This window comes from Borostomias antarcticus (genome assembly GCF_949987555.1).
Source record: "Borostomias antarcticus genome assembly, chromosome: 16".
In the NCBI taxonomy this organism is placed as follows: Eukaryota; Metazoa; Chordata; class Actinopteri; order Stomiiformes; family Stomiidae; genus Borostomias; species Borostomias antarcticus.
This window is the reverse complement of record NC_140249.1, coordinates 18,504,348-18,531,063: the sequence shown is the minus strand read 5'-3', so window position 1 is coordinate 18,531,063 and position 26,716 is coordinate 18,504,348. Positions and strand designations below refer to the sequence as shown.

The 26,716-nt window shown below is 42.6% G+C and overlaps 1 protein-coding gene across 2 annotated transcripts; it reads left to right on the top strand.

The window, feature by feature from the left end:
• Positions 1 to 611: 611 nt before the first annotated feature.
• Positions 612 to 25,193, top strand: gpia (glucose-6-phosphate isomerase a). 2 transcript variants are annotated; one of them, XM_084451112.1, is made up of 19 exons: positions 612 to 744; positions 2,176 to 2,258; positions 13,277 to 13,367; positions 14,599 to 14,667; positions 16,445 to 16,564; positions 16,947 to 17,030; positions 17,661 to 17,807; positions 17,920 to 17,991; positions 18,220 to 18,264; positions 18,381 to 18,434; positions 18,789 to 18,849; positions 19,905 to 19,948; positions 20,281 to 20,433; positions 20,749 to 20,878; positions 21,040 to 21,116; positions 22,745 to 22,873; positions 24,003 to 24,078; positions 24,555 to 24,621; positions 24,730 to 25,193. In XM_084451112.1, the coding sequence occupies exons 3-19, from the start codon at positions 13,347 to 13,349 to the stop codon at positions 24,851 to 24,853; spliced, it is 1,473 nt and encodes a 490-aa protein (XP_084307238.1). In that variant the 5' UTR covers positions 612 to 744; positions 2,176 to 2,258; positions 13,277 to 13,346; the 3' UTR covers positions 24,854 to 25,193. The 2 variants fall into 2 exon arrangements, with proteins under 2 accessions (XP_084307238.1, XP_084307237.1); XM_084451111.1 differs by lacking the exons at positions 612 to 744; positions 2,176 to 2,258 and adding an exon at positions 11,405 to 11,678.
• Positions 25,194 to 26,716: the final 1,523 nt, after the last annotated feature.

Below are 26,716 nucleotides of genomic sequence, written 5' to 3'. Positions count from 1 at the left end.
TATTTCAGAGAGATGTCAGTATTTTATTTTCAGCAATTACATTTTTTCCCCTAAACTTGTATTTGATATTATGTTAGGTGTCAGGGCTGTATACATGAGCCCTCCTACTGTGATGATCACTGGCATAGCTTTATTTTTTGGATATCCTGTAATGTAATGTCAGCACCAAAATAACCCGTAGGGTCTCAGTCCCAGCTTTCTACCCGGTATTTTTCTACTACACGGCCTACCCAGCCAGCTAGTTGGCTGTCTCACTTCTCTAATGGCAGTGCTTGGGTTTTCGCTAGATATCCACTTTGCCCTTTAATATTTCCTTTAATTTACTTCAATTCTTGAGCCGCGTTCACATATAACAGCCGAATGGTTATAGAACAAAATTTTATCGTTTTGTGATTCCCAAGATTCAACATATCAAAATCCCATTATACTTGTGATGAAGACCATCAACACTGGTGTCTCATCACAACTGTTTTATGTGAACCTGGCTTTAGTCTTTTTTTCTCCATAGGACTCATCTTCTGACCGTATAATGGTTCGACACAAGGATTTGTCCTCTTATTAGCCATTGTGCAGCTAGATGTCAACACTTTTGCCTTTCTGGTTTTGTGATGAAGTTCTATTCCAGATGTATAGGGGTCAGGATGAGCAATGCTAGTCTTGTGAGACCATCCTGATATCGCCAGTTTCTTCTGTTTCTCTCCACAGATCAGTCTGGCCTTCCCCCATCTTGAACGATTTCACTGGGTGAGAGTACTTGCCTTGACAGACAAACTCCTTCAGCCAATCGGCATAACAAAATGTTTGCCAAATCCAGAAATGGAAGAATGGCAAAAACGTATTTTCCTCTGAGAAATTCTGCTAGTGCATACTTTTGTTCTTGTTTATTTGTTAGAGTATTTCTGGAATGACTGCACTTACGGCTGTGTTTATTCTACTAATGTTAACGTTACCACGTTGCTACAGGAGACGCCATTAGCCTATTGTTTTGCCAGTGCACTGTATTTAACATTATCAACTCCAGAAACCAATCGGGCTGTGACCCCACTGGGTGGGCAAAACAGCAGTTAGGACGCAGTCCCTGATTGGTCCGATCACAATGTAATTTCTGGAGGTCGTTCTAGATGGGGGGAAGACCAGGCTGATCTGTAGAGAAACTTGTCAGCTGGCGAAATCAGGATGGTCTCAAGGCTAGAGCAATTGATCATTAGGTCACAATTCATAGTGGTGTTTTTTTCTTTCTTTTGTTTACTGTATAGGCATATGCCCTGTACTTAAGAGCTACTGGTAATGTGAGTAGAGTTTGAGATGCTGCCATTCTCTTCAGTTGTGTCTTTGTCATTATGTAGACAGTGACTAAAAGCTAGCTAAGGCAGGCCATCATCTATTTGCTTCTTGGCCAGTCAAGAAGGGTTGCACTTTGTTGTAACTTGGCTGGCTAGGAAGCTCTCTTAGATATTAATGTAAATTGGTTTCTAGGCAGTTGATTTCATTTCATGAACATAATTTATGTCTTGACTTGGCTGCAAAAATCTGCATTATTCTGAAATGAATGGTAATGTCAGGTAAACCATAAACTGGCCATGCATTTTTCATTTCACCAGCAACATGCTGAAGGATTTAATGCTTCACCCAGTTCTTGGTGTGATACCACTAACTGTCCCATGCAGTGCCATGGTGGTTGAGGCCCTGCTAAAGCTAAACAAGTGATGTCAATGTAATTACTCCTAAAAAGTAAAGTAGAAGTTTAGAAGAATGAAATTGCTCTTTCTTCTTTGGGTTTGGCAAATTAGCCATTAGTTCCATAGCAATATTGAAGTTATTTTTAAGATATGAATGATCAGGCAGAATTGGGTAAAGGTAGGAACTTTGAACTTTTTGACTGAATATTGTCTGATGCCATATTTTAGTCTGGCTTGATTTAAAGGACTAGTTTGGTATGAGCCCTGCTACGAGGTTATTAACGTCTGTATTGAGTCCTGGAGCCCCAGTACAAGGGCTCAGCTCCAGTTTTCCTCTAAGGGATATTAATTTGTCCGCCCACTGGGTCTCACCCTCACTGGGATTCTAATTAATGATTAAGATGGGATTTAGTAGATTCATCCAGCCTCTAACCACATACATGTCTGTGCCTTCCCCACTTCTGCCCCAAACTGCACCCCTCCTGTGACCTCGTAGATTGGATACAATTCTGAGACCACAAGTTAACTGTGCCGCTACTCCTTGAGATGTCTGTTGGTGTGGTTGCTAGAAATTAAACAGTAAGTATACTTTGACTGTAGGGAAATGCTTCTTTAGATTCTACGGTAACCTGTCAGATCCTTAGCATGCACAAAACTAACTTTTTACAAAAATACAAGAGAGTGGCTATTAATCCCCTATCTGAGCCCATCGCTCTAGGAAGAGTAAAGTGACAATAGAACTTTAAATGCAGTCTTCACTTTATTAACTAATTGATTATCAGGGCAGTAAGCAAAAGCAAAAAATAACTGAATGATAATACTAATTAGATTAAATGGTAATAAGTAAATCAAAATGTAACCTTCGTCAGAGAGAGATTAACCAAATAGGCCTCTTTGGCTCAGCCCCTTCTTTCTCATCAGCCATATTGTCAATTGCAGCATCTCTCTTCGACACTCCCTTCTAGCGAGGACTCCGAAGCTTCATTCGGGGCCTCTTTCAGTTAAGATCAGAGTGCCTCTTTCTGAAACTTCTTTCTGAGTCTTCTTTTCTTTCTAAAACATCTTTCCGCGTGTTCTTTCTGAAGCTTCTCTCTGAGTCTTTTTCTTCATAGAATCAGGAGGCTACTCAATTTCTACAGTTACAGGCTGGGGGGACTGGTTCCAAATCTCCTTCTGGGTTGCAGTCCATAACCCCCAGTTAGGAGAGTCCACCGGAGCTTTGTTGCTCACCATCTTTTATTCTTTTTCTCATCTCTCTCTCCTCCCATCACATCAGGCATTACATCAATTTCAACAAATCAAATTAAACACTCCTCCCTCTCTTTAAACATGACAACAATTTCAACCAAACAAAGGCACACATCATTACCTCATACAGAGTGATCATCATACTGTATGCTCATTGTTACAATGTCATCCTGAAATCTATTCTTCATATCATCATGACAATCATCAACCAACTACCTGCGCATCAACTCCTCGTGATACATTGTTCCTCTCTGAGATCATTCTGGCACAGGAAAATAGCTCAAAACAATCCTTGTGACCATGGGTCTTCTTGATGTTGAATAGGCATGTTCAGACTTGTCCCTACGTTAATTAATGTTACAAAGTAGTAAAATACCTATCACGATTCGTGTCTAAACATTTCTAAATTCTTAGTATTGTAATCAATTGAGACACAGAACTGGGCACAAAAGTTAGCATTACAAATTGGTACTAAAATAACAGTTAACACTGTTAACAGTTAATTAACTGGGCACATAAGCTTCAGTAGCATTTGTAAATCACCACTAAATTACTTCATCTCACTTCACTCCATTCTAATCATTCTCTGCCTGTCAGAGCCTCAAGGCCAAAAGTTATGTTCTCAGTTCCTTTGGCATGGGGACTTCATATCTCTTGATTAAGTTCACTTCAGAATACAGTAACAAATTTTTGTTACATTCTACTCTTAAATATAATTTTATTAATGTGATTAGTGCAAGATATGTTTATTTAAATAAAAGAAAAAACATTTAGTTTAACTGCTAGCATTGGATTTTATTATATCTCACTGAATCTAGACATCACTTGGTTACTTTTCAGTCATCCCCCAGATAATCCTCAGAGTATGACCCAAAAGCCCCCTTAATTGGGGTCTCATCCAGGACCTGCGGATCCTCATATAACAGAATCTTACGTCCTCTTGGTGCAACCATTTCACCCCCTGTATTTTCTGAAGAACCGGTGCTTCCAACACTCGCTGAAGTGCCACGTTGTGGTCTCTGACATAACCGCCCAGGGTTAGAAAGTAACACCCGCCAAGCGCCAAATGCGGGTATATTTTTCATTTGGCGTATGTTTGTATGTTTTGGAAGCCACCCGACACTTTGGCAGGTGACGTTTTTTGCAACAAAATATCAGCGTTGATGGATTCAGTGCTTAACAAAAGATCAGCCTTTGTGGATCATACCACAGACAACATTTTTGCAATAAATACCGGCATTGACGCAGCGCAATTAAGTAATCAGCCTGGGTGGCTCATACAGCCCAGTGAGCCCAGTGAAAAGAGCGCTCTCGGTGGATCTGCTGGTTGTTGTGCATCGAACGAAACGAGCTGTACAATTATTTGGGGGCCTATCTCTAGCCTGCAAGGTACAGTTACTAAGCTACCAATTGGCTAACATTTCTGTTGTGTTACCAGGTGAACCAACGTACGTAAACTATTCACAGCAAGCAAACTTATCTTCTAAAGCTATGCTACGTTAGCTGACTGTCTCGTGACTAGTTAACGTTAGCTAGCTAATGCAGCTAACCATATTGTGCCAGACAGCCAAAACAAGCGTCACATATATTTGACATTGCTGACTAGAATAACTGGTCTTGTGAAATATGTTTTAACAACTGGTCAGTTGATATGTTGCACAGCAATCGAGCAGGACAATATCTTTAGGGCTAGGTTAGGTAGTTAACAAAGTCAGCTTGCCCAGATGGTTATAGGCTTATTCATATGGAATAGCTTGGTAGTTTGTTATTTAACAATGGGTTGACTACTCACAAGATCAATATTTTCAGTGGGGGACAGGACTACAACACCACTTGTGCTGTGGCACCAGTAATCTGCTCTGACCACTGTTTTTATTCACTACCATATCATGTTATTATGCAGATTAAAGGCACTGTATGTCTACGCAACACAAAAAGGCTTTATATAAATGTTATTTTTTGGCTGGTAAAAAAAAGGTTTGATGGGTACAATTTTTCATTAACCAGACATTTGGCTGGTGAGCTAGAAAGTTAATTTCGACCCCCTGCAACCGCCTTAGCTCTACCGCATTCTCCAGCATTATTCTGTCCATGTTGTGCTAGTTTGACTTCATGGTACACATGGTGCATCATACGGAGGAACTGGGGACCCCACAGGTGCCCCAATCACAGTTTCAGGGGATTTCATTCTTATAGGATCAGGTGAAGACTTCCCTCATTGGCCTCTGCTTTGACCCTCCTGACCTCTTGGACCACAGGAGATGGCATCCTCCTGTCCTCACTTGTTGAGGAGGAGGCTCAGGGAGATGGGGGCTCAAGAGACCACATTCCTTCGACAATATCAACATTGAGGAATTGTGCACTTCAGATATTATTGCTTATTGCTAATGTCACAACCAAGGACGCAATGGATATCTATGGGCATATGGAATATTCTTAAAAAAAACACATTCTCATTTTCAAAGACGGAAACTCACCAAGCTCACCTCACACCGCTAGTAAGCAATAGAAAACTACAAACTATCCAAAACAAGGTAGCCCTGGTTTCTGGCTGCAGGGGATTAATGGTGGCTATATACAAGTCAATGGATTTATTAAAATGATAAATAAAACCTGATACAAAGCATACTTTGTGACATATTTATACCAGAACATCAACAGACACCAGAGTTTAAGGTGTTTTCTGGAGGATATTCTATTTGCCCATAGAGATCCATTGTGTACAGTGGACCTCTGTGACAAGAGCAATGAGCTGTGACATGAGCATTGAGCACTAATACCTCAAGAGTGCACAGTTTGTCAAGATTGTGATATGGACCGTTGTATGTGATCATAAACAACCCTATAACGGGGCTTAGAATGCTGAATACCAAACTAGTCCTTGAAGTATTCAATTATAGAGCGTGCAAGAATAACTGGGATTCAGAACATGCAGGAAATGTACACAGCTGCACTTTTACAAGTTTTATAAAGTGGCGTCTTCTGTTCATCTATACAGTTGTGGTCAAATGTTTACATGCACTTGTAAAGAACACGTATGTCATGGCAGTCTTGAGTTTCCAATAATTTCTACAACTCATTTTTCTGTTGGAACACATACCTCTTTATCACAAAAAATCATGAAGTTTGGTTCCTTTATGAATTTATTATGGGTCGTCTTAAAATGTGACCAATTCTGCTAGGTCAAAAATACACATAAACATAAAGCAATGCTAATATTGTCCCTTGGCCATAATTTTGGTCCCTTGGCCACCTCTTATTAGGCACTTTTGCTAGCCATCCACAATCTTCTGGCAAGCTTCTGGTTGAATCTTTGACCACTCCTCTTGACAGAATTGGTGCAGTTCAGCTAAATTTGTGGGCTTTCAGACATGGACTTGTTTCTTCAGCACCGTCTACATGTTCTTGATGGCCTTTCCAAAGTCCCATTTAACTCTAGCCTGATTTAGACATTCCTTTACCACTTTTGACATGTGTTTGGGATCATTGTCCTGTTGGAACACCCAACTGCGCCCAACCTTCCCAACCAGACCCAACCTTCTGGCTGATTTTAGTTTATCCTGAAGAATGTTTAGGTAATCCTCCATTATTCCATTTACTTTCTGTAAAGAACCAGTTCCATTGGCAGCAAAATGATGGTTACGCATTGTAACCCTAACGGAGCCCCACAGGGCTAACTCCTATTGGCTTGTGAAACCTAGCCAGCTACATTTGACTGAAAAAAAAACACACGCACCTGTGTCCAACCAGATCGGGTGCACCACTGTATAAGCGGGCTTCGCCTGCACAACTGCTCCTAACCCAAATTTTGAGCGAGCAGACTTCGGGGTCAGCAAGTCTGCACCCTGTGGGGCTCCGCTACACTCAGAACTAGGTTTACAATGCATAACCATTGTTCTATTTCATAGGACTGGGTATCGATTCGATTTTCAAGAATCGATTCGATTCCGATTCACAAGGTTCAGAATCGATTATCACGATTCGATTCAGTTAGTGTTACCAAAACCTTTTTTTTTTTTTTTACTGTAACCTTAATTACATGACTGCCAAGTTATGCAACACATCAATACTAGGGCTGGGTATCAATACTGATTTGCAAAAATGAATGAATGAATCATTGAATGAATGAACTATTAATTCCTTCATTTATTCATTCATTCATTAAATAAAAGATCGATTTTGGGATTCATGAATCGATTCTGAATCATTTGATTCAGAATCGATGAATCAATGTTTTAAACCCAGCCCTATGTACCACCCCAGCCGTCTAGAGACGCGTCCGTGAAAAACGGTGATGTGACCTCACTCACCAACACTGCCTATTGGAACGTCATGCGCTATTACGCTCCGGTCCCTCCAATAGCTGAGGTCCGCTTTCAACAACCTCAGTACCTGCACAAGGCACCGTCTGTTTCTCACAGGATCTATACAGAGCCATGCGAACCAGCTTTTGTGTCTTAGGTGCAGCAGATCCAGTGATGCCACCACATGAGCTGCTGCCATGAGGCCCAGAAGTTGCATGATGGATAAGACAGAGACAGATGGATAACGCTGAGACTTCTCTAGCGTTTCCCTCCTCGGATCGGACAGACGCGCTTTCATGGTGCCCGTGTCCAGATTGGTACCCAAGTAAACAATCTGCCGGCCCGGCCACAGAGCACTCCTGTCCCAATTGACTGCAAACCCCAGGACGGTGAGAAGTCTCATTACCGTGGCGGTGTGCGTCAAAGCCAAAGTAGGCAACGGAGCCAGAACCAGCAGGTCGTCCAGGTACGCGAGGATCCTGATGACCTTCTGGCGCAGTGGTCTCAACGCCGTCTCCACACAAATGGAGAAGGTCCTGTGGGCGAGCGAATATCCAAATGGGAGTCTGGTATATTTGTACGCCACTCACTGGCAGGCAAAATGCAAATACATCCGATGCCGAGGAGTTATCGGCATGTGGAAGTAAGCGTCTTAAGCAGCCTGGTCCTGTCATACTCACAAACATTCCCCCCCTCTCTCATTGTGCAAAGGAGCTACAGCACGGCTCCGCCTTGTCAGCTACACTAAGCGCAACATGAGGTGCAGACTGTACATTACCACAAGCAAGCGCATGACAACTAAAATAAGTCAACTGAATTTTATTGTCGCCTCGCATGGAAGCATTGCCACCGCCGCTTTTATAAGAGTGTGGTGGGTAGGGCAAAGGACAGTCACGCAAGACAGGCATGTAGCTGCTCTACTTGTCGAAACAATAGGGAAGGGCTCAGCCGCTCGAGTCGAGTTACAGAACCAGACAGTTCACAAAAGCTACGCATACCGGCTGAGTGCGAGCTATCCAGCGCATGCATGCTGTGAGAGAGTGAAAACGCAACTTTCATTCTCAATAATTCTGGGGAACTTGTCCTCTCATTTCCCATCCCCGAAGGACGCCACCGGCTCCACGTGAGTCGCTGCAGTCATCTTGGTTCTTCGCTTCTCAGTCATCTTTCGCAACCTGAAAGTTACAAAGGAGCAGTTGTGCAGGCGAAGCCCTGTGAATGAAATTCAAGTCTCACCAAAGTGTTCTGTTTTCCTACTTGACTGTTGTTCTAACTTTGTAGTTCGTTCTCATAGATCAGTCTGTTAAAACTACAAATTCTTCCTGTGTGACATCACTTCCCTGTCCTCTTCATCCTGAAACTATGTCACTTCCTTTTTCACTGTATAACCTATCGACCTCGTCCACATCTGACTCACTCTGCACGGATTCACTTCCTGTGCTAGAGTCCGACTCTGCAGAATCGTAACAGAATAAAACTATTGCCTTTGTTTAAAACCAGCTTGACTGACCACTCAGCGTGTTCTTTGAAATCTAACCGAAACCAAGTAAGGTTTTTCCTTAACAGCCCGCTTATACAGTGGTGCACAGTACCTGGTTGGACATGGGTGCATGTTTTGTTTTTTTCTTCAGTCAAATGTAGTTGGCTAGGTTTTACAAGCCAATAGGAGCTAGCCCTGTGGGGCGGAGCTCCACGAAATGGAACAGGCCCAAAGCATAATACTACCACCACCATGCTTGACGGTAGGCATGGTGTTCTTGGGGTTGAAGGCCTTGTCTCCTCCAAACACATTTCTGGTCATTGTGGCCAAACGGCTTTATTTTTTGTTTAATCTGACCACACAACTTTACTCCAGAAGGACTTTTCTTTGTCCATGTGATCAGCAGCAAACTTCAGTCAAGCCTTAAGGTGCCACTTCTGGAGTAAGGGCTTCCTTCCTGCAAGGCAGCCTCTCAGCCCACACAGGGGGGACACTGACACCTGTGTTCCAGCAGCCTCGAATTCATTGCAGACCTGCTTTTTGGTGATTCTCTGTTGATTCTTAACCATCCTGACCAATTTTCTCTCAGCAGCAGGTGATTTATTGCGTTTTCTTTCTGATTGTGGCAGTGACACAACTGTGCCATGCACTTCATACTTATAAATAATTGTTTGCACAGTTGATCTTGGGACCTGTAGCTGCTTTGAAATGGCTCTAAGTGACTTTCCTGACTTGTTCAAGTCAATGATCCGCTTTTTCAGATCCGTGCTGAGCTCCTTAGACTTTCCCATTGTAGCGTTTGTGGCTGAGTCTAATGATTGTATCAAATGAGCCCTATTTAAATGGGCTCGGAGAAATCACCAACTGTAGTCAAATCATAATCACTCAAGAAGTTAAGAGGCCATGCCACAAAGCTAATTTGATTACTAAGTTGATTTGAAACTTTCTACATCAAAATTGATCATTCATGTTGCTGTATGTATATGTTTGACCCAGCAGATTCAGTAGACCCATAATAAATTCATAAAAGAACCAAACTTCATGTTTTTTTGTGACAAAGTATGTGCTCCAATCACTCTCACAGAAAAATAAGAGTGGAAGTAATTATTGGAAACTCAAGGCAGCCATGACATGCATCTTTACAAGTGTATGTAAACTTTTGATCACAACTGTAAATCTCTAGATTATGTTCCAGTTCTGCTAGTGATGATTTAGTAATCTTATCATGGTACCTGACCCTCCCTTCCTTGTGTGAACAGGCTTTGGAAAACTAGTGTTTGATATTGCGTTTTATCCCTGCAATATTGTTATTTAATGTGTATTTTACAGATGTATGCATATGGCTTTGGCTCTAGAAAATAATCCCCTTATGTTGTGTTGAGATGAAGGGTTAATTAAAGTAAAGCTACCTACACGTTACTTTAAATGTGCTCAGGACATTTGTAGGATTACGGTCTCTTGTGCCTCAATGCTAGAGAATAACTAGTTACTACTGAAATTAGAATAATCGCACCAGAAGTTGGTTGATAAATTATACTTAATGTGAAATTCGCAAACGTCAAATTTGGTGCACACTACAGTGTAATCTTGGGCTATTTAGCACAGTGCCTTTTGGACATGGTGCTCCTAATTTGAAAGGAGAACAAATATTGGCCACAGAGAATTAGGAAAATTCTTACACCAAGTTCAAAGGTCTTCTTTGAATGATCTAGTAGTTATTCCTTTGCATTATGGCACCGGAGCAGCAGAAAGTGTGATCTTTATCCACCATCTGAAACTTCTGAAGTTGGAGATGAACCGTGATGTGTTTTGAGTGTTCTGAGGACTTGATGTGCTGGTATTTGTGTTCTGTAGCGTTTTGTCTTTTCCCCAAAGCAGTAGCAGTTCTAGCAAGTTTTACCTGGGACGACAAAAGGGTGGCAGGGTTCTTTTGTTGTGACCACCATATTTTTGTCCACAAATTAATCTATATTAAAATGTTGTTAAAGGACACTTAGACTGGGGGTGGATTGGATAACGGATGCTCAAATTGTCACAAGTGTCTTAGAACGTATCAGTCTTGAAGGGTGATGAAGTGAGATGAGTGGAGGTTGGCAGGGGGTATCATGTGCCTAGTGAAACAAATGCCCTTTAAATCTACTTCACTTTAGAGGTTTTACGTATGTGTGTGTGGGGAGGGGGGGGGGGGGCAAACTCTCAGAACACTGCATGCTGGTCCTGCTAGTCAGAAGCCACTAAAATATTTTACGCAAAAAGACTACAAATATTGTGATGCAATAACTTACTGTAATATCTTGTGGTAGTTGGAGCATCACAGATACACCTGCTTTTCCTCTATTTTATTGGGTTCATGTTCATTCTGTCTCTGGAGTCACAGCCACATGTTTTGTCTCTAAACCCAACATGATGTCCCCTTCTGTGGGCCTCTGGACTGGGTTTTTTATTCTGAGCATACAAATAAACAGTTGTTCATTACTTAAGTGTGTTGGATTACTACTTCCTCTTGAATCTTCTTTGCCCTCAGGCCTAATGTGATTACAGCCTGTCCCTTGTGCCTAATTGGTAAGGAGTCACCTGGTTCAAACTCGCTATGATTGTGTATGTGTGCCAAGGAGGTTTTAAAAATGAACTGCATGTAGGCTAGTTGTCATCAGAGTGGGAGGAGACTAGCGGGCGTCATGGTAGGTGTGGTTATACAAGGGCCTACGGACCGGCGCGGAGTTGACAAACCATCTCCCACTCACGACTCTGCGCCCAGTCGCTCTCCATCCTTCTACATACAGGAACAGCGTGTTCACAGACGCTTGAACATTTTCAGGGGACCACTATCATCAATTCGACCATCACCATGGGACTTATTAGTGATCCGAACTACGAGAAACTTGAGAAATGGTACAAATCAAAAGCTGGGAATCTCAACATGAGGGCGATGTTTGAGGCTGATAAGGACAGATTTAGCAAGTTCAGGTAAGAAATAAACTAGACAAAACTACACGTTCCCCTGTTAAGCCTCCTAATTGCATCGGTATGATGGCAAGTCAAATGTTTAATTAATGGTTTCATTAATGAATGTGTTTGGTAGAGTGCTGTTGTATGACGAGCTATTTTACAATACTGAATCAAAGCGACCAACCTTGCGGCTTCCATTTGGAGCAAAGTGATTACTTTTTCTTTCATATTAAACGGCGATTATAGTTTACTTTGAACTATTACATGTACATTACCATTGAGTAGCTAATGCTAGTTGTTGCAAGCTGTGTACTTGTGCGAGTGTACAAGGTCATCGTTAGAAATCGACCGGTGATCGTTCACCAACCACTCATGATACATTTTCGAACACTCACGTTCTATTTTGTGAATTCGATTGTTCTGATTTTGCAACATCGCTGGCTGCCCCTTCAGCAGCGAGGCAACGTTACCTAAGAGCTGTCAAGTAGCCTAGGGTTTCTAACAAGCTGCTAGCTAGCTAACAATCATTGGGCCCTGTAATTGGTTCATTGCCAGATAGCTCGCATGCTATGGTAGCGAAGGGTACCTAGGTGCCATCACATCCTGGATGGCGACAGTTGAGTTTGCCGATTATCTCACAAAAACATATATCGTTGGCTTTGTGAGCTGTGTTAACGCTGGTTATGTGCTAGCTAACTAAATGCACCAGAACTGCACCGTTTGAGTGTTGATTCATCATGTGGCTATAGCCTACTAACTTGGAGTGCTGCTACGTGCATCTCTGCACGTCAGGATTCAGACGTTCCCATGAAGTCAGTGGCCAAACTAGGAGGAGCGTCAGAGACACCTGTGACTTTCCGCTGACAGATTAATTGCAACAATGTATCGGTATTGCTGCTCTGATATGTTTTATGCCTTGTTTCTTTTCTTTTTTTCCTTCTGTGTCTTTTTCGTTTTGTTTACTTGCCCCTATTCCTGGATCTTGTCTGACATGCTGGCTATTGCCTTTGATATATATTGGAAGAATGATTGAATAAAAAAACAAAGAGTATCGGTATTGCCATCACATCCTGAGACTGGAGTGCGTGATGTCGCGAGGCCACCGACAGACTGCGGTCGCATGCAGGGAAGCAACGCCCTGAGACCTGAAGGATGTTCCTAGGGATGATAGGCGACATGCTGTACTTCATCCTTAAACGATTACAATAAGCATCAGCTGTTACCATGCGAGATGTAGAATACACAGAAAACGATAAAATACCCAGGCAAATGTGTGGTTATATTTTGATAAGATATTGTTGGAATTTTGAGTTTTCTAGTTGCCAAAGAAATTCCAACAATTCAGTATCAGTTATACAATTTTCATTTCCTATCAGGTTTCATAAACATTTATATATATATAAATGTATATATGAATTTACATTTCCAAGTGCAGAATTGATAGCTCCTTTTCAAATAAAATATATTTTTTATAAGAAATTACTATGAAATAAACTTGTGACTCATCAAGTCTTGGACCTGTATTTATTTAAATGTGGTGTCCTATAACCAGGACCATTTTGTTCATATTTGTTCAGACTTGCACTTACCTGTGCCTTGTGGTTTCTCTTGGACAGCACAACCCTTGAGACAGATGATGGAGAGATCCTGCTTGATTACTCTAAGAATCTCATCAATGAGGAAGTCATGCAGATGCTCCTGGCAATGGTAAACGATTACAGGTTTTAATTCCCTTAAACCACATCGGCACATTTGCTCACACTCCCTTGTATCAACCCAACTGCACCCTTCTAGGTTAGGTCCTACAATAACATCACCACTATCCTTAGTATCACAACACACAGCCAGCATGATGTTTAAGACCTCATCAACCTCAAGCCCTTCTCTTCATTGTAAAATAGTATTTGAGTATCTTCCTACTTCTGCATCTGACCTGATTGTTGTTGCTCCACAAGCTGTTGATTGACTGTGACAGCCTGTGTGAAGTAGTTATGTTACATTCACTACTGTGTAAAGTACTTTTAGTTTTACCTCAACTTTTAGTGCTTTAACAGTTTAAGTTAGCTCTTCATAGAGTGTTGGAGGTACACGAGTCTTGTTGTAAACGTACCCCCTTTTGGAAGATATATGCTGTGTTATTTCATCAAGCTTGGAATTCAATTTAATACCCACTCCTCGTCCCTGTCTACTTGGTAACTTAAGTGACTGCCACCAAAGGAAATTCTGTAACCTTGCATTTATTGCTGCACAAAATGTATTGCTGTAATTGGAAGGACCCTGCAACACTGTCTCAATGGAAGCGGGGATCTCAAGCTATATCCCACTTGATTATTTGCGATGCAAAATGGCAGGAAAAATCTATAGCTGTACCCCTAGTAATGTGGTGTTTGTCTTGTCCTGTCTGTCCGAGGGTATCCCACATGCATATAACAAGCGTACACCTAGCACAGACTGTCACTCCGCGAGGTCCTGGGAGAAGACACCGTCCGGTCCACTTCACAGTCCACTTCACAGTAGCAATCTGCTCCACTCATTCTATTTATCTACTGATTAAACCTTTGAATGCTAGCTGTTTTGAAGACATTTCCTAACAAAGAAATCGTGCAAATTCCATTGGGGGAATGTTGGAATTAAGCCAAAGGACTCTTGATGCAGTCACCCATAAGATACTAGCTCCTCTGAGAATGTGGTAAAACAACTTTCACACAAAAGAGCAATACTTCCTCTTCAGAAATAATTTCGAAAGAAAAGCTTGCTAAAGACCTGAAACCCAGTGTGTTGCATCCATGCCCTGTTGTAATAGATATGTTTCTTCAGATTAAATCTAAGATATCAGTGTCTTTTGAATGTTTTATAATATTTTATTTTAATATCTTTATATATTTATTTGTATTCTATTCTATATTTTTGTATAGACTGTATTGGTTTCTGTTTGCAGGCCAAGTCAAGGGGAGTGGAGACCGCCAGAGACAAGATGTTTTCAGGGGAGAAGATCAACTTCACTGAGGTAGAATGACTGTCTGGGATCAACTTCTAGAGTTGACCACCACAAATGACCACAGAAGCTCAACATGTCACAGAACATAACACTTTCTCAGACTTTCATACGTACTGACTGCTTTGATAGCATAAAACTGTAGGCCCACTGAGTGTTAACACATACTTGTCAGGGTTCTGAGTCAATTTGAGTGCATGGCCCACTATCACAAAGCACATGTTCACTACTGGTTCATTGCTGCACACTTTGAGGTCACTAAAATTGCATAAGTTATTCAGTGAAGTACGTGTACTCCACTCCCTCTTCACACACCGTTAATGATGCAATGGTATTGTGTAACAAGAGCTTCCTCAATGACAGTGCATATTGTATAGGCGAGACTGCAAATCTACTGCAAGCACTAAGACCCTGTTTAGACTTGGTTTTAGAATGCGTTTGAACAATGACATAACAGGAAAACACGTCATCAATGCAAAAATGATTGTTCTCCTTTTTTGCCTTATCCTGCACTCTTTTGCAAGTCGCAAATGACTTATCAATCGAAACAGTTGGAATAGTCCTATGTACATTAGTTCTTCAAACATCTTCGGTTGCTTTGGTGCGCACTTTTTTTCCAATCTGCTCGAAGTCAAACCGACTGATCATTGATTTGTTTACATGGAACAGCTGTGCTACACACACACACACAGGCAGGAGGAGTGAGTGACTTACTATGTTTACTATATAAACACAAGTGGTCAGCTGGACACATTTGGAGACGCATGATAGACACAGGTGTAAATAATGATGTCTCGCTCTCCACTTTGGACTGATCTGATCGTCCAAAACACATTTTAAAACCAAGTCTAAACAGGGTCTAAAGAGACATGTATTTACACCCTTGATAGATATTGGCACTAGTATAGTCAGTATGTATACAGGTATTGGGTAGTAGGTAACAAGATGCAGTTGGCTAGAATAGCGATTTTTAGGAAAGGCATGTCATAACGATCCAATGATAATCCTTTGCATCTACATGAATCTATAACTTATCCAACCAATTTAAAAAAAAATTGCGTGCTTATTTGCGAATATATTGATCTTCTTTCCCAGTCATGTTGCATATCACTACTGGGTTTGTTAAATAAAACCTGTGAGTGAACAGGCTAGGTTCACACAGCATGTTACCATGGGAACTAACCCAGTGTTGGAGTGAAATCTCTGGATGGGTTTGAGTTGACCGTCTTTCTGGAACAGAAAACCCAGGGTTGGAAAACTCGACATTTTCACTAAACCCGCTTTGTAGAATACTCTCCTGGTGTGAGATTTGTAGTAAGCTTGGTCTGTTAACAACATTTAGACTGCAGAAAATATCTCCACTACCAGAAAGTCCATATCTCCACTTTCATAATTATTTTTACCCATAGGGCTATAGTCTATTAATTATAGGATTGTAGACAACACTGTAATGGCTTGGTGGTCTCTAATTATTCCCAAACAAGTGTTGTGTTTCGTTGTGTTTATGAACACTTGAATTTATAATGGGCTAGATTTCAAATAAGTCCACAACAGTTTGTTTCATTTAATACACAATGGAATGTCACCACAGGCCCAAAGTTCTCAGAACCCTCCGAATTGCAAATGGAAAGGCTTTCATGAATGGAGGGTTGGTTTAATCATGATTGGGTAACCTCAATCGGCGATAGATGGCAGCAAAACCTTTATTTACACAAAAAAAATTGAGTTTATAACTTTTAATGTTAACATGTTGCAGAAATCCGGAATAAAAGATTGTGTGTGTGTGTAGGGCCGTGCTGTGCTCCACATTGCCCTTCGCAACCGCTCCAACGCTCCTATCCACGTAGATGGGAACGATGTCATGCCAGAGGTCAACAAGGTGCTGGACAAGATGAAGGCCTTCTGTCATGTGAGTGGGAGTTGGTGTGACTGCAGCACAGATCCTACACGTGTAGATGGATAAGCATAACTTCATAAAGTTATCATAATATAAATGTGAATGGGTTGGTCCTTATCAGTAGGATTGTGTGGTCATGAACTTAGTTCTATCTAGAATTCAAAATTCCACAAGGCCACGATATACTTGCTGTTTAACAACACGCACGCGTAGACAAGCATGTATTTTGTGGCGTATTCATTTCTGACCTGCACAGCCAAGACGCCACAGGAGAAGGTAGCCATCTTTTGTATGCGTAGTTAAAAGCAAGTATACCGTGGACTTAAGTCCAAAAGGAGGTACATGACTGCCATACAGGGCGCAAACGTGTGTGTGCGGGTCTTTTGTGTTGCAGAAAGTGCGCAGCGGTGAGTGGAAAGGCTTCAGTGGAAAATCCATCACTGATGTCGTCAACATTGGGATCGGTGGGTCTGACCTGGTGAGTGTCCAGTGACCTGGTGACTGGCCAAACCATGCCTGTTTTGTACTGTACATACTGTACATGTTCCTGGTGAACTGAAATGAGACTGATATACAGCCCAGCTTTTCCCTTGAGCCTTAGGAATAATGTGCAGGCAGTTGTAAACACGTAATAGGTTACTGATAAGCCCAGTGCTGCAAAATAATGTAATATGATGAATATGTAAAGACACAAAGCTATGCTACATCCAAGTCATACATCCAAGTCATACATCATAATGCAATTTGACTCTATGCAATTCATCATCTGTAAGTTGATTCTGAAACTGTAAAAGCCTGGATGAGACTGGGCTGTAATGTGTGTGTGTGTGTGTGTGTGTGTGTGTGTGTGAAACGGAACTAAGCTATGCTGTGAGATGCTAAGCAATTTGGTGTTGCTCTTGCTAGCACAAATGTTGAGAACGCTGCCAGGCAATATGAATTACAGGTACTTGCTGTTACGGTTTATATGCTGTTTTATCCTGTTATGATCTGCATCTCATTTCAATGAAGGCTCTGAATACCTACTGTCATCGATACAGAGTGAGCTGTTAATTACATGGAGCTATGACAAAACCCTCACCCTGTAATAATGTGTGTCCGATCTCAGGGTCCCCTGATGGTGACAGAGGCCCTCAAGGCTTACTCTGAGGGCGGACCAAACGTGTGGTTTGTGTCCAACATCGACGGCACACACATGGCGAAGACCCTCGCCAAGCTTAACGCCGAGACCACCCTCTTCATCGTCGCCTCCAAGGTGAGACACACACACACAAACAAACACACACACATTTGTTTGTGTTGCCATGGATACACTAATCTTTAAAGCATCCCTAGGGCTCATCGTTCTGTGCTGTCTTTCCTCTCAGACATTCACCACCCAAGAGACCATCACTAATGCTGAGACTGCCAGAGAGTGGCTCCTCCAGAGCGCCAATGACGTGAGTAAACGAGTCCCCTGACAGCCAATAGCCAGGCAGCATTTTGCCTACAGCAAATGCTGTGAAGAGGTCGGTCAGCAGTCAGCCAATGATGGGAGTAATTTTGTCTGCAGAGGAAATGAAATATTAACAGTGTGGACTTTGGAGGGCATCTCTGAGCTGTGTTAAAGAGTGGGAATGTCAAGTCATGTTATCCTCAGTTTCATGTGGTATTTATTTTATTCACAGCAATCTGCCGTTGCCAAGCACTTTGTGGCGCTGTCCACCAATGCAGTAAGCAGCCATTTTGAATTACGGTTTAACCCCTAACATTGAAGCCAGTGAAGCAACATATACACAATTCCATTTGGTACTCATTTGAACTTAACTGGTATATTCTCTCTTTTCAGCCCAAAGTGAAGGACTTTGGTATTGACACAAACAACATGTTTGAATTCTGGGATGTAAGTATGCACTATGGTCTCTGAGGAAACTACCAGCCCACTTCGCATGAATGAGCTCCCTGCACTAAACACCCTGACATTTGTCGCTTCATTTTTGCTTTTTGAAAAAGTCGCGATATAGACTTTGAAAAAGTCGCAACATGCTAGAGCATACATATATTATGAAAATATACAGGTATAAAAAAAGAATTAGCCATGCCTCACAGCCAGGCCTTAGACTAATACTGCACCTGTGTTATCCAAAATGGGCTCTTGTGTTTGCACGTTAACTTGAAGATGATGCAATGATGTGGCCTTGCCTGCATGCCATGATTGACTTTGTGACTGTGTGATGTGATGTTTGCTCATCCTCAGTGGGTTGGAGGCCGTTACTCGCTGTGGTCGGCCATTGGTCTGTCCATTGCGCTGCATATCGGTATGTCTGCTGCTGGGTTTGGTTCTGCTCTTTTTCTGTGGTGCAAAAGGATCAGATATACTGATGGGGTTACAATAGCAACAACTCCATGAGGCACTACCTCTGAATATCCTACTGTACTTGTTCTTAATTGTGCTTAAAGGACAGGTTCGGAATTTAGGTTTATAAGACATGTTATAAGGTTATTTACGATCATATACAGTACAATGGCCGATACCAAAGTTTCATCAAACGGTGCACTCTTGAGATGTATCCCGTCGCCGCTAACTCACTCAATGGATCCATAGGTGCATAGACAAAATCCCTCAAAAACACCATAAACTCTCGTTTTCAGATACAAAGTATGCTTCCGATCAAGTTTTATTTATCATTTATCATTGAACTATTTTCACTCGCAGTACATAAGTTTGTAAACTTCCGCTTGAACTTTGAGAGGTCTTGACTGAGTTTGGAGGCTACCGTAGAAGAAGAGCCGCTTCCAGGTCACAGGTCTACACAACAACAACAACCAGTCGAGAAGCCAAGGATTGCTTTGCAGTTAGTATTTCATTGATGGTGTTTGGTAGAAGTGTTTGGCGATCAAAACAAACATGGGACGCGGATGAGTCTAAACATATCTGGCTTTGTCAATACAAATCAATGGATATAATATCATCAATAAAACTCGATCAGTTTCTGGTGTTTGAGGGATTTTGTCTATGCACCTATGGATCCATTGTGTGTTAGCGGTGACGGGCTATATCTCGACGGTGCAACATTTGATGAAACCTTGATATCGGCCGTTGCAAATGATCATAAATAACCTTGTAACATGGCTTATGCTAAATTCTGAACCTGTCCTTTAACTTTAATTTGATTATAATCTCTATATATAATACATGGAAATGAAAACGTAGCTATAGCATGTTAAATTGAACAAAAGCATTTGACTGTATGCCACCAAATGAAGTGAGTGTCTATTTTCGTTTCAGAAGTTTATTAGTATGAAAAAAAAATGTTTAAAATGAAAGACTTGTCACTAACAGTTTTATCTGCTTCTTCCTCTTATCCTGTAGGTTTCAACAACTTTGAACAGCTTCTTGCTGGTGCTCACTGGATGGTGAGACCATTTTTCACTCAACCTGCAATAAACATGTTGATTATCATGCTCTCTCAGGACCAGCTGGGGCATGCTAGCGCCAGAGACGTCTGAAATCAAGAGACTCAACCAGACATTGTTTCCTGTAGCATCCACAGAGTAGACAAAGAGGCCAACATCGTTGTGAACGGCTAACTGTGTAATACTGTTTCTGGAAGCATGTTGAGCGTCTTGATTTCAAACCTCTCTGGTCCTAACATACACCCTCAGAGAAGGTGTGACAACAGGTCAGTGAGTTTGAAAACAGTGGGATATTTTGGCCACTATACTTACCTTGTGTGTTCGTCTCCCAGGACAACCATTTCCGCACTGCCCCCCTGGAGCAGAACGTGCCGGTGCTGCTGGCCGTGCTGGGCGTCTGGTACATCAACTTCTTCCAGGCCGAGACTCACGCCATGCTGCCCTATGACCAGTACATGCACCGCTTCGCCGCCTACTTCCAGCAGGTCGGTCAGTCAGTCAGCCAGCCAGTTAACCAGACACACACACACACACACAGACAGACAGACAGACAGACAGACACACACACACACACACAGACACAGGTGCCAGGGAAACTAAACATCTATTAGGATTGTAGGGGACCAGGAACAGACAGCTGTTGAGTTTCTCTGTGATTTATATTTTTAAAAGCATAAGGTTTATTTCTAGGAGTTTTCAGTATGTAAATCTGTCGGTTCTTCTTATTGTTACTAGTTATCCTTTTTTTGTTTCTAACATGTACATCAACTCGCAATCTGACTTTGGTGTGTTATCCACAGGGCGACATGGAGTCCAATGGCAAGTACATCACTAAAGATGGCGCCCGCGTCAGCTACCATACTGGGCCAATCGTGTGGGGCGAGCCTGGGACCAATGGACAACACGCCTTCTATCAGCTCATCCACCAAGGTACCAGTCACCAGTCTCCACCCAAACGTGTGATATACAGTGGGATGGCTAGGAAATGTGCAAATATGCTACAAAAATAAAACTCAGCCATAATCATTGCATTGTTCCTACCCAAAATACTAAATGATATGAAACAATTGACTGTATTTTAACCCCAACAGGCACCCGTATGATTCCTGCTGACTTCCTCATTCCTGCGCAGTCGCAGCACCCAATCAGGGACAACCTGCACCACAAGGTAGCAAACAGCCCTCCCCTAAACTAACCTGCACACTTCTGTCCCCCTTTAAACACACCGTAGTCTTAAATCATCACTGTCCTCCTACCCACACACAAATATAGTCCAGATGCATTAAACTAATACCTTTTGTCTGCTGAATAAACATTAGATTAGACTCTCCAGTTCTGCCTGTGAAGTTATTGTGGACATAGGAATATGTCTGTAGAACATGATTACGTCTGAGTATGCCTTGCCTTAAACGCTCCCCCAGATCAGTGATTCAGAAGGAAAGGCCATAGACTATTGAGTCACAGCCTCTGTTCTCTGGAGCTGGATTGAATGTTGTGTTGCTCATATCTGTGTATGCTGTATCATGCTCTTTGTGCTGTATCATGTTGTTCCTCTGTATCATGTTGTTCCTCTTTCTAATTGTCAGTCCCACTGAGATCTTATGGGGCTGAATAGGTGGCTATAATATACACCTCTCAACCACTGACACCCATCCTCTGTTTATACACCTCTCAACCACTGTACACGGCATCACAATATTTCGCAAGCGGCTTCTTGTCCTTTCTTTTTGAAGTGGTCCCAGATAATGCTTTGCTTGGCCCGCTTCCTTTTTCAAAATATGCCGCTGTTGATTTCTCTGCATTTCTCCCGAGATGGCTGCTTTGCTACCACGTTGTTTCATAGTGGATCCGAGTAAAGTAAAGTAAACCCTAACCCTAACCCTCAAACAAATCCTTAACGATCAATGAATCGATTTTCGATTCATTGTTTGCATCCCTAACGGCTGTTATGTCACTTTATCTGGTCAGTTTATCCACATAACACCCATTTGTCTTGTATTATAGAGTTTTGGGAGTCTGGCTAACTATTCTAGCTAGTGACGTGTAGGGACGCCTTTGGGTTTAGTTACAATCTTCAATGTTCTTTGTTCAGTAGTTGAAGTCGAATCAAAAAGGCACTGGTGACTGGATCTTAATGCAATAGGTTTTATTTGTTGGTACACTCAGTAACAGACAAACCAAAACCGGTGGGCTCTCGAGAGATATCACACACGACTGATGTTGACTGCGTCTTATATACTTTATCTGATGAAGAGCACCTGCTTTCCCACGCCATGTAGTTTCTAGCCTGACTCGTTATCTGATACAATGTTTCAATTTCATTTCAACGTTTCTTTTGTGGCATCTGCGTTCTCACAGGAGCAGGAGCTCTCCCCCTCCCCCTCCCTTACAAAACAAACCTCGTGATAGCTGTTTCTGGCCCTACTGTCTTGTCACAATATGCTGCTTCTGGCCTAAACTGACTTTAAGAATAGACACATATAATATAATCTTGATTAGAACAAAGGGTTGAGCCTAATTAGGCAAATTAATACACGACACTAGCTCCACAGACCACAGACGCACCACACTGTTTTGTCCGAGCTGCTTGGTTTCAGGCGGTTTTGAAGCGGCGCGTCTCAGTGTGATCAGCTCCTAACTCATGTTGACATGTTGCTGTGCGCGTTTCCGCTTAATTTGATTATCAGCTTCTCGTCTCACCCTTATCAGTGCCACCGTCTTCCGGGGCTAGATACTGTAGGTCAGTGCCACTGTATTTTCGGTGTGATGTTAAGCACGTCTCTGTGTCCCCTCTAGATCCTGATGGCCAATTTCCTGGCACAGACGGAGGCCTTGATGAAGGGGAAGACGTCTGACGAGGCCAGGCAGGAGCTGAAGGCCGGCGGCCTCGGAGGAGAGGCCCTGGAGAAACTGCTGCCCCACAAAGTAAGTGGATTTACTCACCCTGGGCTCGGGGCTGACAGAGAGTCTATCCACTGTCTGTGTAAATCACTGATGTGGTAGGGATCTTTTAAAGGAAAATGCTCGTTTTTGACAACCTGGACCTTATTTACGACATATTATAAGAAGTTTGACTCACCCAGATCACTTTTGTGTTGTTCGGAGGCCTGTAGAAGAAATTTAAAATCCAGCGCGAGCCAGTATATCCATGTAATGGCGGCGCACGGGGCAAAGGGAATGCAGTTTCTCAAAATCCATTTTCGGCCGCTAAACGGTTGTTTTCATCAATCAGATTGCATGAATCGACAGTTGATATTCCTCTACGCGAGCCATTCTTTCGGTTTTCAAATACGTGGTCTGTAGCCTCTGTAATATGATCTTTACACTGGCTATGCTCCCTCACATTCTCTGCGCTACGATCGGATTGTTGCTGACGAATGACGACGACAATATTCTCGGCACCAACTACGATCGTAGCGCAGAGAATGTGAGCCGGAGAATAGCAGGCTGCGCGCTGGCCTGTGCGCATGCGTGCTGGAGCAAGTGGGGGAGAGGCTTGTAAAGATCATATTACAGAGGCTACAGACCACGTATTTGAAAACCGAAAGAATGGCTCGCGTAGAGGAATATCAACTGTCGATTCATGCAATGTGATTGATGAAAACAACCGTTTAGCGGCCGAAAATGGATTTTGAGAAACTGCATTCCCTATGCCCCGTGCGCCGCCATTACATGGATATACTGGCTCGCGCTGGATTTTAAATTTCTTCTACAGGCCTCCGAACAACACAAAAGTGATCTGGGTGAGTCAAACTTCTTATAATATGTCGTAAATAAGGTCCAGGTTGTCAAAAACGAGCATTTTCCTTTAACACATCTTTAATTAAATGGGTCCAAAATGTAAATGGCCTCCCAATACACAGTAATGCAATAACCATAATCAGTGTTAACACAAGAATATTGTACCCTGATGGCAATTATTCATGCATAAATATCAATTGACTCTCAAAAAATGGTTCCGCAACTTGAAGCTCCGTATTGTCTTGCTGCATGTCGAGTTAGTCAAGGTCAAGTTCACTTCTATTGTAAGTGGTTTTGTTTTGCCCACTAAAAGGTATTCCAGGGGAACAAGCCCAGCAACTCCATTGTTTTCCAGAAGCTGTCTCCCTACATGCTAGGAGCTCTGGTTGGTGAGTAGGCAGCGTTGGCACGTTGGCATCTGATCACAAGGTTTGCTGTGTCCGTCGGACCACTGCACCCCTAAGTGGGGGCTAGGTTCCTTATTGGAGATCTTTCCTTGTCCCCAGAGAGAGCGTTATTGATGTTGCTGTGTACAGTACTGTGTACAGTACTATTTTAAAGTGCTTACGCATGACATACTGCTTGATGTAGAGATGTGATGGCATGGCTTTATTCTATGTTGTATACCTATAGTTTACTACAGTATGTAAGCCTGGTGGAGACATGAAGAAATGTATGAAAATGCTTGCTGAAAGAACACAAAGGGCATAGAGGCAGCACTCTCGGAATTTTAAAATGTCGATGCAGGTTGCAGTTTTGAGTGTCCACAATATCAGACTCCAGAGGTTGCCTGAATCTCTCGCTGAACTGTTGGTGTTAGTCACTGAACTATCTATTAACTTACAGTAACTTCTATGTTTTTCAGCCATGTATGAGCACAAAATCTTTGTCCAGGGAATAATGTGGGACATCAACAGCTATGACCAGTGGGGGTAAGTGTCATTAGTTTACAGTGGGCAGAAATATACAAATCAGTATAAAAGATATAGTATTGTCACCTGTGAGGTTAATATGTTTCCTGAATTCTATTCCTCCGATAGTGTTGAGCTGGGCAAGCAGCTGGCCAAGCAGATTGAACCCGAGCTCCAGGACAACTCCGAGGTCCACTCCCACGATTCCTCCACCAATGGTCTCATCAACTTCCTCAAGAAGAACTTCGCTTGATTCCCACTTCCTCATCCATGACCTTTGAAGCCTATCAGAACCCATTGGCTGAACTATACCACCGTGTAGTCCACACCTTTCACATAGCCCCCTGAACATACCAAGAAGAGGCACTTTACGTTTGTGATCATAGGTCTGTTTATCTGATTGTATCCCCTGAATCGTGAGACTTGTTTGCATTGTGTAGATGTGTATGACTTGGTGAGGGATATTGCTTGTTTTGGGGGGAAAAACGAAACTGATCTTCCCTCCAATGTGCATATATTACTGTAGGTGTCATGGCGCCCATCCCCACTCTTTGAACGTAGTCGGCACTGATTTACCCAATAAATGTCCTATTTGTCAGTTTATGCTGTGGTGTATGGGTGTCCTTTATTATGAACGAGACGGGGTCCTACGGTTACGCCCCCTTAAGGCTGACAGGCTGGGGGAGACGGACCCCCCCCCCTCTCCCTTACTCTCTCTTTCTCACTCTTGTCTCTCTCTCCCCTCTCTCTTTCACTCTGCCATCCATCTAATGACCAGCTAAGGTTTGTCGCTAGATTCATTATGGTATGACAGCACCATTTCCTCATTGTGTCACATTTACCACGGACCATCCAGTCACAGACTGACAGACGGGGTGACTGACAGATTGACAGACAGACTGATGGGGTGGGCCACCAGGTGAATCCAGCAAGACCAGCTAATGACCAGCTAAGGTTTGTAGCTGGTTCTCGCTGGATTCAATATGGTATGACAGCACCATCTACCCTGTATTGTCATTGTCAAACATTTACCACGAGCACAATATTATATACCACCTAGCAGCCAGGGGGCGCTGTGTGCGCCTTTTGAATGGGAACTGCAGTACTTGGCATAAAGTGCCAACTTTGTCAAGGCACGAATCATACCATTTTTAACAAAACAACTTGCATACAATGCCCAAGGATACACGTGCGATATCGACTGAATCGGGTAAAGCATTCGTGAAAAATGATAGGGACTTGTTTGTGGCTGACGTTTTTGGCTGTAAGCCAGCGCACCTAGTATTACGTTTGCCTGGTTATCACTCCCTCTCTCCCTTACTCCGTTACTCTGGACAATGTTGGCCTGCATTTCTCTGTTGGAACCACAAGAGGCAGTAGTCCCAGCACACCAAAATCAAGAAGGACACCAAAATCAACCCGCCGATTTCCACTGCACAAGTAGAGTAGTGGTGAGAGCATTGGACTCCCACCCGGGAGACCGGGGTTCAAGACCTGGTGGGGATGACTTGATGGGACTATACCCCAAACCTCCACATGTTCATCCTTTCACTCCAACTTTTACCCCTTGCCTTATAGGTCAGATCCTGTCCCAACCCCAACCCTTATTCTAACCACAACCCACACTAGGGACTGGAAGAAGGACACCAAAACCAACCTGTCGATCTCCACTGCACACGTAGAGTAGTGGTCAGAGCATTGGACTCCCACCCGGGAGTCCGGGGTTCAAGACTCAGTGGGGATGACTTTATGTTGTCATCAGTGTAACTGCTTTAGCCACTGACCACTACCATTAATGTTATGGAAGCTGCTGGTAGTTGTTGTGAGCTCATGAGCTAACTGGCTATCCCACTTTTTATTGTGCTGGATTAGCATTCACATTAGCCACTCACATAAGCCAGACTGGACCTGGCCTGGTTTCTTTAAATGCCAATTTCTCTGCCATCTTGATTGGATTTCTTAGCTGTGAACACCCTATAGGGAGACATGCGCCCTAAACATATCTGTGAAGTTTCAGACCGATTGGACTTTTTGGTTTATGAGGAGAAACTTTTTATAGGTTTTGCCAAATTTTCGACATAGCAGCCAAACCCATCATGGTAGAGACTATGGGTCC

Coding starts and splice junctions, on each gene's coding strand:
- gpia (XM_084451111.1), top strand. CDS start 11,560: ATGGGACTTATTAGTGATCCGAACTACGAGAAACTTGAGAAATGGTAC. Junction 11,679..13,276: donor GACAGATTTAGCAAGTTCAG/GTAAGAAATAAA, acceptor TCTCTTGGACAG/CACAACCCTTGAGACAGATG. Junction 17,031..17,660: donor GGATCGGTGGGTCTGACCTG/GTGAGTGTCCAG, acceptor GTCCGATCTCAG/GGTCCCCTGATGGTGACAGA.